Here is a 19,915-nt window from a genome sequence, read left to right as displayed (position 1 = left end):
ATTTTTCAGTAATCTGAGCATTCTTAAAAAAATGGAATAGATTAAAATAACATATATTTGAAATAAAGATTAAAAATTTAACTAAAATCTCACATAATCGGATACATCAACAAAAATAAGTGTCGATCATTGGTTTGTTCTCCTCCCCCCCCCCCCCCCCCGGTATATTTGTGGGCTTAGAACGTTTTGCGTTTAAATCATTCATGCCAAATAAACATGCAACATGTGTGCAATTCTTTTTCTTTTAGTAAAGAGCACGGACATGGAAAACTTTTCTCGTCTCTCTCATTTTTTCGAACTAATTGAAGAGGGAATAATAAACACTTCGAGTAGCCAAAAAAATTTTTTTATTCGACACCTCACTTTCATTTCGGTTCCTGGCTTTCAACCAAATGTACAATTTATTTAAGCAATACGTACCGTTTCGCACTTGAAAACTGAGACCGTTCTCAAAATTAGTTTGCACACGATGAAACCACCGCAACCAACTTCCGAATCTAGCTTGAGAATGTCAGATGTGCACTAAAGGTAGTTTGGAGGTCGGATAGGTTGGTTATTTAAGAATAAATAACCTCAATTATATTTCTTCCCAATGAGGTGTATTCTGTAAACAAAATAAGATTCAGCAGAGAAAATTGGAAGAAGAAAAAGTGAAGCAAAATAGAGTATTTCATAGTATATACCCAAAGCAGCTATACTAGAATATCTTCCAAGGAAAGAAAAGACAATCAGTTTTAAATAATTTAGATAATATTACAAAGAACAGATTTCTAACAGAATCTGTCAAAACAGAAAAAATCTAAATTACAGATTTAAACAAGATTATTAAGAAATCCGTGACAATCCTCAGTCTCATTCCCTTACAACAAAGGTTACCAGCCGTCCAGAACTAATGAGAAATTTTTCACTAGAAAATTTCGATCATAAATCTGTACTAGATTAATAGGGTGCCTTTCCTTTGTGCAACTATGAGCTCCAATTTATTATTATGGAGAGTCTTCAGCAGGGCCGCAACTAGGGAGGAGCAAGCGGGTCTGGTGCCCCGGGCGCTAGACCAGAAGGGGCGCCGAATTCGCTCTTTAACTGCTTCTTCTACATGGCTAAGGGGAGTCAAAATGGCGGTTTGCCCCGGGTGACAAATTATCTAGTTGCGGCCCTGGTCTGTAGAAAAATATTCAAAAGAGAGGAAAAATAGCTATCCATGATGGCCGATCTCTGTATCAAAGGTGGAATAATGCGATGTCGAATTCCACTGAACCAGTGCCGGATTTCCCTATGGCCCCGAGGTCTGCAGAGGGCCTCAAAAATCTGAAACTATTATTTTTTTTGAAGAAATTGCTCAAAGATCAAATTTTAACATTGAGAAGTTTAGTGTCGCGGTTGACACGAAAACAGCAACAATTTCTCATTGACGGTTGGAGTCGGACACACAACGAGCTCATTACGTTCAATGGTCCAAAGCCCCATCAAACCCAAATCCAGCCCTTAATTGAGCCCAATGCGATTGGGGGAAAAAATGAAGACAAAAAAAGCCTGAAAACATGTTATATTATATCTTGAAAAGTATGATGAAAATTTGCAACAATTTAGTCACAAGATGGGGTAATTATCAACAAATTCATACTGCACTGTTAAATTTTTTATCACACTTATTATTGACATATTTTTGATAAATATGAATCTGATCATTTTCAGAATGATATTTTGTGGTTTAATCCATGCTTTCTCATTGGATCGGATATAAAACGAGCCAAATATTTTACTCATTTAAAATTCATCACAGCAGAGCAGGGTGGGACAGTATTTCAGTCAAATCCCATAATAACGAACTTAAGGACTGAAAAATTTGGTTTGCTATATCTAATGAAAGAACATGTTATGGGATGAAAACTATAAAAATTTAGTTCATTATATTCTGTGGAGTTCATTACATTATGTTCGACTGTATCATATGAAATTTGCTAAACTCATTGATTTTCTTCCAATAGCATGATGGCTGACGCCATACACCAAGTGCAAGCGTTTGAACCACACTTTTTGAATAACAAGGCTGATACATCGTTCACAATATTTGCACCGACGAATCACGCTTTCCACAATTTGGGAGACCATCATCTGAATACTCTGATGAAAAGCAAAAGGCGATTAAAAAGGGTAAACAACTTAACCTTCTCCTCCTGTGATTTGATTTGACAATGCCAAGTCACGTACATGTGACTATCGTAAATTATTAAATTAATATCTAAATTACGTAAAAATTCTGAAGTTTCTTTCGCTATAAAAAAAAATCTGAATTTCCATAAATTTTTAAATTTCTTTCATTAATTCTGAATTTCCATCAATTCTAAAATTTCTTTCATTAATTCTGAATATCCATTAATTCTGAATCTCCATTAATTCTGAATTTCCATTAATTCTGAATAGCCATTAATTCTGAATTTCAATTAATTCTGAATTTCTATCAATTCTAAAATTTTTTTCATTAATTCTAAAATTTTTTTCATTAATTCTGAATTTCTATCAATTCTAAAATTTTTTTCATTAATTCTGAATTTCCATTAATTCTGAATTTCCATTAATTCTGAATTTCCATCAATTCCAAAATCTTTCATTAATTTTGCATTTACATAAATTTTAAAACATCAATTTTTTTCATTAATTCTCAGGGAAATTTTTTTTTTTTTTAATTCTATGAATTTTCATGATTTCTACAATTATTTATTCCATTTTATTTGTGGATTTTCAAAAATTTAAAAATTCCCCTCAGTTTTACATTTCCCCTGTTTCCTGGTTAATTATTTTCCTTAGTTCTGTATCAATGCTAAAAAAATCTCTTTAATCAACTCTGGGTTTACAATATAGGGGCCATTAGGCCCAGAAAAGTTGTAAAAACATTTTTGAGGGCTGTGTTTCTCTTGGAGAAAACAAAAAAAACCATACGATTTGTGCAGCCCTGGTAAAGACTACACTGAATTCAAATGTATATGTATATCTGCAGATCTACGAATACACAGGGTGTGTGTGTGTGTGGTCCAGTATAGTCGTTTTTTTTTTTAGAAAAAAATATTTAGATAAAGCTGTATATAGAGAGACAAATAGAGATAAACGGCTTCAAGCATTTGAAAGAGATTTCAAAATATTTTTTTTTTACTCCCTACAAAATTCCTACTTGAGCACCTTTGGTAACGCTGAGGATGTTGGGCCTATATAGAATTTCTTGTCATGTTTGTAGCATGGGGGTGTTTCAAAAAATGGAAACGAAATGGATGGAAGTAAAAAAAATAGTTTTTATTTCTGTTGGACTGTTGCCACTAAACTTTTTAATTGTATTTGTGGAATTTTATTTTATAACTCTGGGTAGTCCAGAAGTGTTAAGTCCAAGTTAAGTGTTTCCAGTCCTAGACCTGTTTTGAAAAATTTATATATAGAAAAAAAACCTGTTAACGATAGAAACAACGGCTTAAAGCATTCTAAAGAGAGGAGATATTCTGTATAATACCCATGTTACAAATAACGTATGAATTTTTTTTCAACAGCTGGCTCATGCGAAGATTTGAATTCAGGGAAGAAAAGTCAACTCTCCTCCCTGGGAATCAAACCTACATCCTCTCACTTGCTGATTAAAGTAGCCCCGCAAGGGCAGTTGAATTTTCTTTCTGTCCTGCATTCATCTTCGTATCGGCCAGCTGTTGAAAAAACCCAAGTGGGCTAGCGGAGAGTGACATCATCCTTGGATACGATTAGCATGGCAATAAACGCCAAATTTGAATGACATCCTCCAAATGCTATATTGGTCTTGCAAAGTGGGGGGGGGGGGGTTTAGAACCCCAAGCCAAGATTATAGTGTTATTTTGTAGGAAAAAACTTAACCCCCTTTTGAGAAAATTCTGCATGCGCCTATGGTCTTGCATCACGGAAGGTTCACAAGTAAAAAAACTTTGAAACCTTCTCTTTCAAATTATTTAAGCCGTTTTTCTCTATCTTTAACAGCTTTTCTTTAACATTTTTTCAAAACAGGTCAGGACTTCTGGACCACCCTGTATATTAATTGTTGGTGAACATGTAATACGAAATCAAATTTTCAGGAATTAATAAACTTGTCATAAATTATCTCCAGCGTTAATCTCGATTCCTTTCTGTCCACAGATGGTACAGAATCATGTCGTTGACAGTATGTTCTCAGCAAGATCAATTCATACCAAACTCATGTATGATGTCAGGACTGAATATCAGACAGTGAAGGTTCACAAAGAGAAAGACGGTCTCATGGTCAATTCGGCTCATGTCATAAAACCCGATGTCCTGGCAAAGGATGGAATAGTCCACTGTGTGGATAAAGTCCTCGTACCCCACGGAAGGAGAAAATCATGATCAATCAAAATTGGATCATTAACCACGATTGATGAACAATTTCACTATTTTTCCTTCTGATGAACATGACACGAATTCAAGATTGCACACGTTGGGAAAAATACACGAAAAAAGTATATCCATGTGATTTTTAACAGCAGTTCATTTAGATTCGTCGACAAATTTGTGAGAAAAAAAAAGAGCTCTACCATTTTCTTTGACAATGATATTTCTCAATGTTGCGAGTATTCATTGCAAAAGATTGTCATTTTTTTTTTACCACTTTGACTTCACACTGAGTATTTTGGGTGCAAAAAAACAAACGACCACTCATGCAAAAGCATGTAATTAAGTTTTCTTTTCCATTGCTTCAAGTTGATTCACACGAAAAAAAAATGTACTGTATTCACGAAAATATCTTTGTTCTTAAAGATGGTAGCATATAGCGCTTTGAAATAACATAGAAACCCTTTTTTTTGTTTTGTTTTCATCTGATAAACCTGTGAAAATAAAATTAACTTATTGACAAAATGTGTTGGTATCATTTCTCTTGTTATCGAATTATTCATTCATTACACTAGAACGACGGAAGCTGCCATTTTGACTGCTATACACATATTTAACTCATGTGTTAGTAAAACATGCTGAAATGGACAGTCCTGTTATGTGAACACTAATATTGAGGGAACAGATGTTCTATCATGGTGTTTGCTTTTCCTCTAGTACCCATTTTGTACCCCATTCAAAGGTACACTTCCTCTCAAATAGGAAATCTCACTTTAAGAGGAAGAGGCCTCCTCATCATTACCAAATCATGGCCAGCCTTTCTGTCTCAAGGAAGAAGAAAAAAATCAGGTGGATTTTTCCCGAGGCCAACAAACAAATTTCTATGTTTCTAAGTGCAATATTCGCTCAGCGATTTGAATTAAAATATTGGAGAAAAGTTGGAAAAGAACAGTAAACAAACGAAAAATGCTTTCCCCTCTTCATTTACACTGTTTTTTCCCAATTTTTTCAATTCAAATGTCTCAGCGAGTATTTCAATTACAAACTTGGAATTTCTATTGTTGACCTCAGGAGAGACGAGGCAGCAATTTTCTGATTGGGTTTCTGAACACAGGTGTCCTATAAAAAGTTAATTTTTTTTTATTTTAATAACTACACAACTCCTTACAATATGAATGACGTATCTGTGGACCATAATTTTGATACTTTTTCTAATTGGAATTATACCTCCAGTATCAATGGTACACCAGGAAATTGTGGTGCCAGCTGTTAGCTATACACCTTGTATAATCCATATTAACAAATTTAGATGATTTTTGATATATAATCTGTAGTTTATATGTACAAAAATACAGTAGCCTATTCATTAAGCTAGAAACAAAAAATCCTAGTGCCCTTTTCAGTGAGTACTCAGTCATTTGAAATGCATCAGCTCAGAGAAGCGCAACATGCTGGACATGAAAAATCAGGGTCTACTCTTACTGAAAAATCACTGGTGTGATTTTTTTTTTTTTTTGCACAAATTGTAAACTGTCCCACTGTCAAAGAATATCTAAATCAGTAATGTTATGAATTACATTAATTTAATAATTCATATCAATCAATCATATATTGCTGTCCGCCCCTAGAGGCATACAGCGGGCCCTGAAGTTCAACATTAATAATTCATTAAATATCAAAACGAATCCACCAATTTGTCTCGTGTTGTCTCACACATTAAACAAATCCAAATTTTGGAGGATTCAAAATCTCAAGAGTTCTACAGCAAAAAACAAGCAAAAATGCATATGCCCAATGTGGCTTTTTTTCTTTCTTTTTTTTCCACTGCTACAATGTGAACTAGCCAACGTTGACCCTGATCATCCACATGCTGTTGTTTTACGGCAGTTAGTCCTGGCAGAGATTCTTTTACTGGAATCACTTATTTCATAATACACCCTTGACACCATGCCAAATAAAAATCCCTGGGCTTTTATAAGACTTCCAGAATGAAGTGACCCCATACACTAGCCGCAGACAATTTTCCCATGATCAAATGCAATCAAATCCTTTGTATTGCCCATAATGTTTTCAACTATGACTGCTCTAGTGAGCAGCATTCCTTTCATTGCTGGAGTGTTGCTTACATCATATTTGCATCGGTCATAGGTCATCCACAGCTGGTTTTAAGCTGGATAAAAAATTCCTTTCGCAAAAAAGCGAAAATGGGGGGAAAGCTTCAGCAAAATGCTACAATGCTAACATAATGATTGATGGTTGGATGTGTACTTGTTTTGTACCTCCTGTATGCATTTTTGCAAAAGTGGATACTACTTTTTTTGCATTCTACGATTTTCTTTTGCATTTTGCAAACAATGCGACCATAGCTTAAACCCTTATGCACAGAACTTCTGCATACCACCAACTGTCACTAATTCAACTGCTCATACTACACAAAGTTCGGCTCGCAGAATGAATAGAAATACACAGTTCAGTTCAACAATGTTATGATTGTAATTATAAATTCATGCCGCAGAACTTTCATATTTTGGAATGAGCTTTTATATATGTTTCAGGCTACTTTACCGCAACCAACTCCAGTCATATATCGCCATATGGCAATTTCCAACTAGTGGGGTTGGGGGAGGGGGGGGAAATGAAGACATCATTTAATGGTAGTCATTCCAGGCTCAACCGGTAAAGAATTTCAAACTGAAATTCCAACCCATGGCTGAATTCAAACCCATGGACAACGGCAACCCTCATAGAGGAAGACGAGCATCTTACCACTGCATCATTCTGGCACTGTATGTTTCATGCTAGTCAATCAAAAATTCTTACAAATCGGGACATTTTAAGCAGATATTTTCATTTTTGAAAAAAATTTACAAATGAAACACAAGTCATGGATTACTCACACTCCAAGGGGCTCATAAGCTGAGGTATCACCATGTATATACAGGGTGTCCTGTAAGTGCTAATGCAGCTTTTATCTCATCTAACGCCCGCTTTGAGGTACGATTCCAATTTAAAAAAGTTCAAAAGGCATTCAAAAATTATCCTGTACCAGTGTTGAGAATGAAAATAGTGTAACAAAATAAAGAATCTAAATTTTCAAACGGTTCCCCCACCCTCTAACTTCCACTTAGAAAGTTGTTGCCCTGTCTCTCATAAGGCCAACAAAAAAATTTCTAATTTTCCATATTCGCTGAAACATAATTCAAATATCAGAGAAAGGTTGGGAAAAATGACAGCATAAATGAGGGAAAAAAGAGTGTTGTCCGGTAGTTTTTGCTGTTCTTTCATAACTTTCTCCAATCTTTTGAATTGAAATCAATCATAATTCTAAGAGACCGTTGATAAGATAAGGCTGCACTAGCACTTACAGGACACCCTGTATATAAGCTATGATTCCATAATTCCTCTTGCTGCATTTTACCAGGAAACCATTGATCCTAGAGACAGACTTCTAATTAGAAAAAGTATCCAAATAAAGTGTAGAACTCGGATACGTCATTCACACTGCAAGGGGTTGTAAAGTTATTAAAATATAAAAACTAATTTTTTATACGGACACCCTGTCTTCAAAACCATAATTAGAAAGTCGTTACACTACATCTACTGATGGCAAAAAAAAAAAATCCATGTTTCCCAATTTAATATTCACAGAGATATTTAAATTCAAAACTTGGAAAAGAATGACAAACTAATGGACAATGCTTCTTTCCTTAATTTACACTGTTTTTTTCTCAACTTTTTTCAATTTTTTGAACTCAAATAAAGTCAACCTCTTTTCTCAAAAACTCTACATCTCAAAAAATGGAAAAATCTTTGGATTTGCTATATTACATCAAAGCAGTTTCACCTCTTTGTCTCAAAGCAGTTTTCGAAAAACTCTATCTCGAAGGCAAAGCCCAATGATAGGGAAAAGAAGATACAGAAATTTCTTTTCTTTCACGCAAATCTGGCTTTTTTGCAGAGGTGAAAGAAACTGATAAGAAAGGATTATTTGTATAACAGCACACTGCGGTGATGGATCTTGCCAATCATAGCCAGATAATATGATTGACTGGGTGGGGTGGATGGCTTGTTCAACATGGTAAACAGTCAATCAACAGACAATTCAAAATTGCTTCAAGAAAGCTGCAGGTTTGGAATTAGTCATCCCAGTGATGAAAGATCAGATCTAGTGGTTCACTCAAATTTCAGCAATTTTCAGAACAATGTTGAATGTTAACTTTCAAAACATTAGGGCATTACTACAAACCACTTGAAGCAAGAAATTTCCTTTTATAATAATTTTGTGGACATGGACAAGTTGACTACTAACTTGCACCACCTTGAGGTGTACCAAAATTATTGCTGAATGTATGAGTGAGTAAAAATGTAGAATATGCTCCAGAGGATTTAGAAAAAACCAACAGTGAAAAATGTTAAACACATGCAGTAAAAACGCTGCGCTATGTTCTGGACCAAACTGAGAAGACAGGGGCAAAACATTTGCACCTCTCACTAGTACAGATGAAATCGTGAAGGCTCAAAGAGCAAAAAATATGCATCAATCTAAGCTTAGGGATTATTTTAAATAAGGTATGTAAATTAAATGGAATTGAACAAAAAAATTTTAACATATTTTAGTGTATTTGCATAATAGTGTAATTGAATATATTGATCGTTTAACTTTACCAATAATTTCATTAGCATGTAGTAAAATATACTTTCAAGTACTGTATTTTTTAGCTTTGGCCAATTTAATTTTTCACTATTTCTGCCATGTTTCCTTATTGAAAAAACTCAATTTTTTGGAAACTCTCCATCTTGAAATTTTCTTCTGGTCCTGTCAGTTTTGAAATACAGAGGTTTGACTGTATCTGTGCAAATATTGGACCTGGAAATGAAGAATTTCGTTTGTTGGACTCAGAAGAGACAGGGCAACAATTTTTTTATTGGGTTTTTGAATACAAATACAAATACAACGCCACAACAGGCAAATTGCCCAACGAGGTGGCTGACTTAAGAACATCATGGATCCAGAGCCATTTTTTGGAGGCCCTACCTACTACTGCTACACCACACATGCACCCCAGCCCACACAACCCCCCCCCCCCCGCGGCACCCCCAACGAATCGGTACATGCGGGAATGAGTGTGTACGTGTAGTGAAACCTGAGTGCAGTGTTATGATTGAATGGTTTATCGTTGTAGGACAGTTGCTCTCTGTGGCGAGACTTTTTAACAAGGAGATCGGCTGGCATTTGCGCCTTGAAGTTGGGAACCACAGAAAACCAACTTCAGCCAACCACCACTGTGGGGTTCGAACCCGGCTGACAGGATGTGAAGACAGGATGTCTATTTAAAAAGCTGATTTCCATATTTTAATAATGATACAATCGCTTGCAACATGAATGACGTATCTGCACGTTATTTGGATAGGCCTATCCTTTCTAATAGGATGTTTGCCTCTAGAATCAATGGTTTGCTAGCAAAATGCAGCAAGGGGGAATCATGGAATCACCCTGTATACAGAGAGATCACAAAAGAACACAAAAATAGAATAACCACACTTTCTATCTTTTAAAAAAACCGGAAATGTTTAATTCTTTGGCCATTCAAAATAAAACATTCACAGAAAGTATCAAAAAATGTTTTTCATTGAGGTAAAAATTTTGTGTGTCTGCGATTCTTCAAACATTTCCCCCACAACGGGAGTAATGAAACTATGAGAAGGGAAGGGAAAAAAGTTTCTCCGAAAATATATTTACATATGAAACAATGGATTTCTTGATCAATACAGGCATGTTTTCTTCATGATCCTGAGAAACTCTTCTTGATTAACTTCACCGTCACCATCTCGATCTGCTTCCTCGATCATTTCCTTGAAAGAAAGAAAATATCCCAATAAACATCAGGTAGAGAACTAACCTGTTCTCTAGTTCGAACAGTAGCTGTACGCCAGATGTGAAATCACTATCAAAAGTTTGATCATTATCGAAAACTCATATACTTATTCCTCTGAGAAATTTTTAATGAATTGGTACACGTTGGAATGTATTATGCCAGCTTATGCATGTGCAAGGCCCAAACATATTTATGTTGTCAAAGTTGTGTTTGTTTCATGTTTTTGCTGATTCTTTGCCACCTGTCTTTTATATTTTAAAGTAAAAAAAGTAAATGCTTGAACAGCTTTTGACACTGGCAAAATCCTGGAAAAGCTCTCAGGGTTTTGAGAGAACACCAGTTGAAAAACCTAAGGTGTAGAGCAGAGAGGCAGAACTTCTGAGAAGTAGGCCAAATGCAGCCTGCAAGAAGCTCTGTCTAGTCTGAAAAAGGTGGTCTTAAAAATTTATCAACTGATGCACCATAAGTAGATCATTTTGTGGGGTGCGAGCAGGCACGGATCAAGAGAGATGTGTTGGGAGGGGCAACGTACGGTTTAGGTTAGTTGGATCGTCCAATATTTTAGAGGACATGTCAATTTCTTCCTTACTATTATCCTCTGGATCTGCACCTGCGTGCAAACCCTAGTCATCTTTCATATACAGCCCACCGAGAGAAAACTTTGGGCAGGATGTATGTCTTTTGATGTAGAAAATATTTTCCCTGCCCCACCACACAAACAAACTCCTCTATATCCAACTATACCTCTCACAAAGAAATTGATGTGTTAAGAGCTATGCGTGGGCACTTTCTGTTACACCAATGTGCTATGCTATAGCTCTACATTGATCTTCCACAAATGGAAAGACCACAATTTCTGGAAAACAGCTGTATGGAAAACTGCTGCTATATATGGGTAATTTTAACAAATTCCCTGGACAGATTGTAAAGATCTCTTGGGAATACGTAATGTGATCACATTATTTTTAAAAAAAAGTGCAGTATATGTGATAGATATGCTCAGAAAATATGAAATCGATCACTTTGGTGGTGAATGTTTCTTTGTCAAAGTCCTTAACCTGCATTTTACTTAACAGCTCCTGTGAGGTGGTGGTAGAGGAAATATATTAAAATATCATCTTAATATATCATCTTACTGAGTGGTCACTTTAATATGGTCATCTGACAGTTTTAAGCAAATGAGATGAGCTGTATCATCATCACACTGTTGCAGCTAGAGGGCTAGGCTAGTATTAAAAAAGGAAACCTGGGTTCCTGAAATAGCCTGTTAATTGCTTCTTTAGATGAGGGAACACATGATTTGACTGACTTTGACCATGGTATGTAGAAGCTCGAAGCCATGAAGCGAGTACCAGCAAAACTGCTGCATTTTTGAAATGTTCAGGAGCAGCTGTGCCTGTCAGGCAGAAAAAGAAAAACAGGTCTCAATGTGCAACTTGTGATCGTCACCAGCAAAGTGATTGCTTGGGCGGAACTGAGAGTTTCCAGACTTGTGAAAGGCAACAGAAGGGTATTAGTGCAGGAAATTGTTTAGAAGATCAACATTTATCAATATTGTGGAGAGTCCATGCTAAGAAGAGTCAATGATGTATTAAAGGCAAAAGGTGGCTCAACAAAATATTGATCAGGTGGTCATAAAAAATGGCCATTCAGTGTATAATATACATAAAACGTCATATAGCTTTCATTGCTAAACGTTTTCAAGAGAACAAAAATGTACATAAATGACACACTGGTAAAATACTTTAAAATTCAATTTTCAAACACTTAACACAAGTCATGGTGCTTCTTCCAGAAATTATGGTAGAACCATGTGCCAGGAAAAATTCAGATGGGAACTGAGCTTATTTCAACCTATTCATTTCAAGCTCATTAACGCTTCTGAAAATCCTTTACCCCAGCAGGTGAATATTTAATCGACCTCAGCTACCCACCCTTTAAGATTATCTATCATCAGGCGCCCCCAACTAAGCTGGAGCAACCGTGGCAATGCCCTGCCCCCCTCCCCCGGGCCAACAGAAAAAGTGTACACTTACTTTACATATTTCTTAGAAATATTGTTAGTTTCTAATTTGAAATAATCTGCTAAATGAGAGGAGGAAGAAGGGGCAAACCCCCCCCCCTCTTTTTTCTGAGCTTAACCATTTCAAAGAGCCCTCACCCCTCCAAAAAAAAGTCTGCCCCAGGACTCCAAGAAGGCATGCTATGGCCCTGTCTATCATGCATCGCAAATAATAATGCAGTACAGCGTTCTGATTAAAACAGATTTTCTTTCATGCTTTCTAGGTACTCACTGAAATTATTACTATTAGCACGGCTTATATGAAACAGAATATAAATATACTGAATGGCTGACTCTTACTTGAAGCTCTTCATCAGTTATACTCTCACCAAGTTCACTAGCAACACGCTTCAGGTTCTTGAAGGATATTTTCCCAGTACTGTCATCATCGAACAGGGCAAATGCTTTTAATATTTCATCATTCGCATCCTTCTCATTTATTTTGGTTACCATCAGTTTCAGGAAATCATCATAGCCCACTTTACCTAAACATAAAAACATATTTTCATCATAACAAAAATAATAGAACTCATTGAAAAAGCAAAGCCATCCCTGCAAGTGTCATACCGGAACAGGTAACTGATATCCACACAGTATTCGCTCATTACACTCAGTGTTATATTATTTTTTTTACATTGAGTAAAATAGATAAATAAAATCATCATAAACGTGTTTCTCTTTGAGGAAAGTTATTTAGTAGAAAACTTTTTTGAGCTCTGTACAGTGATACCTCGGCTTACAAAATTTTTGGCTAATAAGGATTTTTTTGCTGTTGTCTTGCCTCGGCTAACAAACATCTCCGTTGATATAGATACACACGCGACATCAAATAGCCACATTGTGAGCTGAATTTTCGCACAAATCATCATAATCAGAATTACTGTCACACCAACCCATGTCCACCATGGAATTTTTTTCCAGATGTGCCTCCAATTCTTTTCTGAAAGTTTTTGACTCATTTTATTGAAAATGAAAGATACAGCTGGTAGAAGATGAATTGGGGTAAAAAGGAGCCTATGTTTTCAGAACAAGCGTTCTTTCAGCGCAAGATTCTTAGCATCAAACTGAACAGCCTGAAAATTCTAAGATCTACATTATATTTTTCGTCTGCATAATAGACATAATATAATCTTAATTCTATGATATTTGTGTGTCAGACACAGAAATGAGCTGAATCGAACAATAATGGATGAGGACCCCTACGAACTGTACTACGAGTTGTACTAGCCCTCAAAGTAAAATGTGCCAGAACAATTAGTGCTTCTGCAGAACAAACTGTAAGAATTTTAAGGGAAAGTACAGAAAATTCAATTTCATGGGGGATTTTTATCGCAGAACATTTCCAGTCAGCCGAGGGCGCGTTGCAGAGCAATGCATTCTGCTTTGGTGGTACTAGCTTTAATAGACTGAAGCTAGTGTTGCTATCTTATTCTTAAAGTTATTTCGTTAAATGATTCTTATCTTCCTGCAAATTCTTATCAAATTTTGAAGCTGTTCATTTTAGTCTTTGATAAGCTTTGCTTTTTTCAGTGCTCCTCTGAGTTTCACTCTTAGTCTTCGTTAGTTTTTCATTATTCTGTGGTTTACTGATATTTTCCAGAATATAACATGTAGCCTATATTCGAACATTAAAAAAGCACTGCAATAAAAAATCTGAACATTCTTGTTTTGGCTCTAGGAAGCAAAGATTCTGTTACTAGTTTCACACTAGCCTTTTCTCTTCTCGCTCCAGTTAGTGTTTTACTGGACCTTGAATGACTTCATTAGCATCTGCCAATGCCTTCAGAAGCAATGCAACTGCTACTGTCCTTGGTAAAATATGAAAGATTTTTGTATGGTAAAAATTTTAAAGTTGGAGGGCTGAAATCATAGTTTATTGCCTGTTCATGTGTGTTCACGATTCATCTATCTCTCTCTAGAATTGTTGTTTATTTTAGAATTTCTATGTAGGTTAGTAGCATTTTTTACCATGTCCAAACAAGGTTCAAACACTCGTTGAATGTTGTATGCTGTATTTCCTCACCTATTATCTCTTATTGTATATATCTGGATAAAGCTCGTGTAATTGTTGTTGGGCAATGTCTTTAAAATGGCAACCTTTCGATGTTCCCATTACTGTCGGAGGTGTGGGCTTGCATTTATTTTATCAGAACAATTGTGGATTTCAGAGTGAATTCAAACATTTCTAAGCCAGAATTTGACTTTCAGCTCTTCTTTAGAGATGAACAAAGTAAAGGGGGAACAGGACTCAAGGAGCTTGAGTGAAGGAGGCAAAAAAAACCATTTAGAATGTTCGTAGGAAGGTTGGTGTACACCAGTGGTTCTCAACCAGTGCTGCGTGTGCGCTCCCAGGGACTCCACGCCCAGTTGAGGAAAATATTAAAAAAAACAGTGAATTTGAAAAAAAAAATAATTACTAATGTTTTTGAATAATTAATAAGTCAATAATTTTGATGAATAAATAAAAGATAGACCTACAGGGCTCCGCCATAGAAATTATATACCGGAAAGGGCTCTGTGGGTCAAAAAAGGATGAGAGCTGCTGGTGTACACCATAAAACATTATGCTGTCTGCATGTTTAGATTTCAGTAAAGAATTACTTATAGTAAAGAAGTTATTTCAAGTTTGTGCTCTGTCTTGACATCCAAAAATGGGGGGGGGGAGGGAGGAGTGTCATCTGAAGCGAAAGCATTTTTTTTTTTTTTTTTGGGTTAAAGACAATGACAATTTCAACTGAATTTGATAAGAATGTCCACGTACCAAAAAAAATTCTATAAGGCTATTTTTTTTTTGCGTCCTAAACTGAATTCTTAAGTTTATACACACACATATTTACAAAACCGCCACGAAAAAAATGTTGCAAGCAGGAAAACGCTACACACGGGATCTGTTAATGAGAATTACTTAGATTTCAGACAACGAAAATAAGTCGCAGTAAGCAGGAAACCGTTATAAGTGTGAACGTTATAACCAGGATTGACTATTACATGTATATATGTAATTTTTTCACTCTTTTTGTAAAATATCAGTTGTAATAGAAACATCAAAGTAAGTAGTTTTTAAAATTAGCTGTTTAGAGTGCGTTTATGCTCCTGATCAATTGTACCCCAAGTTAAAAATTTTCTTGATTGAATTAATAAAATGGTCAGTTTCTCTCATGATTCATTAAATTAAGGATTGGCTGTACATCATCCAAGATTGTTTTGCTTTTCGAGACACGACTTGATTGTCGACTCTATGGTGAACCAAAGCAGTCCGAGAAAAAAATTAAAAGCAGACACTATACCTGAGCTCTCTTTGTCAATTTCCGCAATCATCTTCTTGATCTCCTCCTTCTTCGGTTCAAAACCAAGAGCTCTCATTGCTATCTGTAATCATGAACAATTTCGTGATGTAATCATAAACCGCACATTCAGCAAACATATGATGATGAAATAACTTTGATGTGTGTCACAACTTACACCGTAAATCCCTGCATATAATCTGCAGATTACGTCAAAGAAGAAAAAAAAAATTTCTCTGTGGAGGATTAAAGAGGTTTTTTTTGTCGGAGATATCAGAATAAAAAATAAAGTCAAACTCAGTTGTATGTAACAACACCTCGGCTATAACGTCAAAAATTGGCAGTCGCGGTGGAGTCCCTTAGAAAATAATGTTAATGAACCTTGCTTATAACATCTATGAAAACCCAACCATCTTGTATGTAGCGGCATATTTTTTATCTCTTTTGCTTCCATTTCCACAGCATTCTTGCAAGAAATTCTAAGAATTAGAGCTGCGTGAATAGGGATTTACACTACAGAACATTCCCAGTCAGCCGAGGGCTCGTTGCAGAACAATTCAAAACATTTTGCTTTGGGGAGTAGAGGGGATCTGCGTCACATTTCCAGATTACTCAAGTGACTTGTGGCACTATTCCAGATCACTTAAGTGGCCCGCACTCTCTTAGAGGTTGAACACCTTTGATACCATAGAACTGTGCTTCCTAACCTGTGGAGGGTAAGATTCTTAGGGCAAAACAATGTAAACACACAGTGACGTAAGTTGGGGTACTGTATAGAGTATTTCTTTATAAATTCTTCGGGAAAGGGGACATTCAGAGCAGTGTTACAAAATATTGTGTGTGCTTGCAGGACACTGTCATTTCAACTTTTTCCTGGAGGGGGGGAAGCAAGAACATATACTCAGTATATAAATGTATACCGTTTCTAGCATAATTTTTTTAAGTACCCGACCTCCTTAAATGACAGGCCTGGGTGCTTGAGCACCCATTGCGCCCTGGCTATGATGCCATGCCACTCTTGGGATCCCTATGTCTGGCCGAGGGTTCTTAATCAAAAAAGGGACCCACAGATTCTAAAAAATTATGGTATCAAATTCTGGTACTATTTCTCTCAGTTTTCATTCATCAATTTTCGATTATTTTATTCCCTGATCATGACTAAATCTCGAACTACCATTTCCAATCAGTAAAAATCGTTAGATATGAAGTTATTTCATGATTTCCCCCCCTTTTGTCATTTTTGTGTTTTAGTGACATTCCCTCGTGCTTATAGGACATTTGATCAGCGAAAATTGAGTACGAACCTATACGTGAGTGAATACAGTGCCTACGTTGTTTTGGCAAAAGAAGAATTTTTATGTAATTGCAATGATAGAAATTTGATTTTGGAATAAATGCAACAGCTAAAAAGAAAGTATGAAGCAAAATCACTCAAATTATGCAAAAGAGTAGGTTGTGCTAACTTTCAAATCCCTGGCTTCTATAACTCCTGTGCCTTGTGGATCGAAGAGATTGAAAGCCTCTTGTATATCTTTTTTCTGCTGCTCCGTCAAATCGATTTTGATTCCAGTCTTCTTCTTTGAAGCACCACCGGAACCTTTGCGAGACGACACCTGCAGGGGAGGGAAAAATGTACTGTGTACCAGACCTAGACAAATATCAAAAAATTTACAAATGCCCAGTCGGACATGCGACTTGAAATAATATACGGATGAATTAATGTTTCACACATGCACCCGAAAAATATCACTGAATTTGCATCAAAAAATTTGAAAATCAATTGTCTTTTCAAAGATACTAAAATGGCAATTTACTGCCATTAATGAGATGGGTTGGAAATGAAGGTGCTGTCTATCATTGGGCGCCTCAAGCTTGTTAGAGAAACATATCTTATCTATATCCTCCCTCGAGTTTGAACCTGGGATCGTGACAGCAACCTTCACGTTGGTAGACAAGCATCAATCCAGCACCTCCAGTGAAATATTCTTGCCATTTATCCTACTTAGTGCAGAGTTGATAATTACAGGCCGAGGGCAGGGGTCACCTTCAATGACCGGAGGAGCGAAGCGATGTCCGAGCGTAGCAAGGCGGCCAAGCCTGAACGAAGTTCGGCCTACAGGTGCAGCCACTGATTGGCATATTCGCATACACCTGTTAGCGATTGGACGAAACGTTTCCTGCGCTAATGCACTGCTTAACTACGTGTCATTTCACTTCCATTGCGCTTTGTTGTAGGATGTTCTGCTCGCAGTCACATTTCAGCACCGATTTTTTAAATTCTTGACTGTGTTGAATGGCTTCTGTTGGGCCGAGGCCTAGTAACTTCAACCACTTCGGAGTTTAATAATTCTGGTGATTTTAATTTCGTATTGTCGTAATGTATTTTTAAAATTCGGTAGTATGAGTTTACTGCTCATTCAAAAATTCCGTTGGATTATTTTGATTTATTACACGCATTTTGGATTATTTACGTGTTTGTGTCCTAAGGATAATTTCACGTGCAGGTGTCCCAAGGATTATTTCTGTTTCTAATGGATTATTGCTGTGCCGTTCAGGATGGGGGGAAAAAACAGGTGAGCGGTAAAAAAAAACTTTATTTCCCCTTTCTCGGGGTTACATTACACTCAGCACCGCTTGACGCCAAAGTAGTGCCAAGAAGGGTGCTTATACTGCTTTTTAACCGCAGTCAGTTCCGAGGTTCAACCAGGAGAAGAATATACAAAACAAGCTACTTTCCCTAATAAGCTTGAGGCTACTACCGACAGATTGTGCCTTCATTTCAAACCCAAGCCATTAATGGCAGTAAATTGCGGTATAGCAATATGGCCTGAGTTGGTGTTTGATCAAGTAGAGCACTTAAATGACGCACAGCACACATTGACAGATCACTCATGACTTGCGGCACATTTACAACTCACTCAAAGAACCTGCAACATATTACACTGATCACTTAAGTGATGTGTGCCACAGCTCTAGATCACTGAGGTGGCCCAATGCACATTTCATGACCACTCAACTTGCCCATGGCATATTTCCACGTGACTTAAGTGGCCCGCAACACATTTCTAGACCACTTGAGTGACCCATGGCAAAGTTCCAGAGCATTCAAGGGGCCTGTGATATTTTTCCTTAATACTGAAGTGATCTGTGGTGCATTTACATATCACTCAAAGGATTCTGCGACATATTTGCAAATCACTTAAGTAATGTGTGACACAGTTCCAGAACACTTAAGCAGCCTATGGTGCAGTTCCACATACACATACTCAAGTGACCCCACTACACATTAACTAATCACTCAAGTGGCCCTCGACACATCCCCAGATCACTTAAGTGACCTGTGGCTCATTCACAAATCCCTCAAGGGATACGGGACATATTTACAGCTCACTTAACACTTAAGTGATGTGTGGGCCAGTTCCAGAACACATAAAATCGATAGCGGTGCAGCTCCACATCACTCAAGTTATGGGTGTGGCACAGTTCAAGATCACTCAAGTGACCCACTGCACATTTCCACATAACTTAAGTGGCACGCGACATATCCACATATCCGGAGCATTCAAGCGGCTCGCGACACTTTCCCAGATCACTAAAGTGATCCGCGGGGGCGCGTTTTCAAATCACTGAAGTGGGCCCTGCACTATCCCAAATGTTGAGCACTCTTGGAATAAAGAATGTAAACATTCATGAGTCAATAAATTCGGGACATATGGTTATGCAATGTATAAGGTACTAATGCACTAACTTGATTTTCCATTGATCTCCTAAACTGCTACGAGCTGAATCGGCGAATAGATAATCATCTAATAGAAAGAGATAAACAATAAAAACGCGCTAGGAAAATTACACTACTCAAGTTCACTAAATATGGGACTTCAAGCGGAATTTAAATGACAACAACACCTCAGTTTAGTTTGGTATGTTTGCTTCAATCCCTCGCGCCAAATCCCACTTTGAAGCCAAGACCATACGTGCCGTATTTGAAAACATCCCGTAAAATAAAGATCTAGTGTTTCAATAGTTCAAATGCTTGAAGACCGTTACTGTCATCTGTTGATGGAAATTTAAAATCGGTTTCAGTTGCCGAATTTAAATTCGGTATCGAGATATATGAGATCAGTATGGCCCTCTAGCGATGAGTTACAGAATTTGGTTATGAATTTCTAAATACCCAACACCTGAATAGATGGCAGCACACATTCCAGATTTATAAATAAACGGGGTTGAGACTCATCTCTGGATTGACTGAAGTTAAATCCCACACAATTCCAAGATTGAAAAATCTTTACTATCACCATATGAGTAGTCTTTAGTTCTAACATCAGATGACAGCA

General features: G+C 36.8%; 2 protein-coding genes across 2 annotated transcripts in view; one reads left to right on the top strand and one right to left on the bottom strand.

The window, feature by feature from the left end:
* Positions 1–4,877, top strand: part of LOC149070129 (transforming growth factor-beta-induced protein ig-h3-like) — a 172,098-nt gene extending 167,221 nt beyond the window's left edge. Inside the window, exons 10-11 of the mRNA XM_089249728.1 lie at positions 1,989–2,154; positions 4,147–4,877. Of these exons, the coding sequence (XP_089105854.1) occupies positions 1,989–2,154; positions 4,147–4,371 (391 nt within the window). The 3' untranslated portion in view covers positions 4,372–4,877. The remainder of the gene's footprint in view (positions 1–1,988; positions 2,155–4,146) is intronic.
* Positions 4,878–9,906: 5,029 nt separating this feature from the next.
* On the bottom strand, positions 9,907–19,484 carry LOC149070128 (uncharacterized). Its single transcript, XM_089249808.1, has 5 exons — positions 19,327–19,484; positions 17,042–17,191; positions 15,582–15,663; positions 12,595–12,779; positions 9,907–10,209 (listed from the first exon to the last, which is right to left on the bottom strand). The coding sequence occupies exons 1-5, from the start codon at positions 19,336–19,338 to the stop codon at positions 10,120–10,122; spliced, it is 519 nt and encodes a 172-aa protein (XP_089105934.1). The 5' UTR covers positions 19,339–19,484; the 3' UTR covers positions 9,907–10,119.
* Between the last annotated feature and the right edge of the window lie 431 nt (positions 19,485–19,915).

Source organism: Pholcus phalangioides, unplaced genomic scaffold (assembly GCF_987345545.1).
Source record: "Pholcus phalangioides strain wild (caught in Gottingen) unplaced genomic scaffold, Ppha-v1.0 ptg000022l_1, whole genome shotgun sequence".
Classification (NCBI taxonomy): domain Eukaryota; kingdom Metazoa; phylum Arthropoda; class Arachnida; order Araneae; family Pholcidae; genus Pholcus; species Pholcus phalangioides.
The sequence above is the reverse complement of the archived record's forward strand: the minus strand, read 5'-3'. Positions and strand labels throughout refer to the sequence as shown.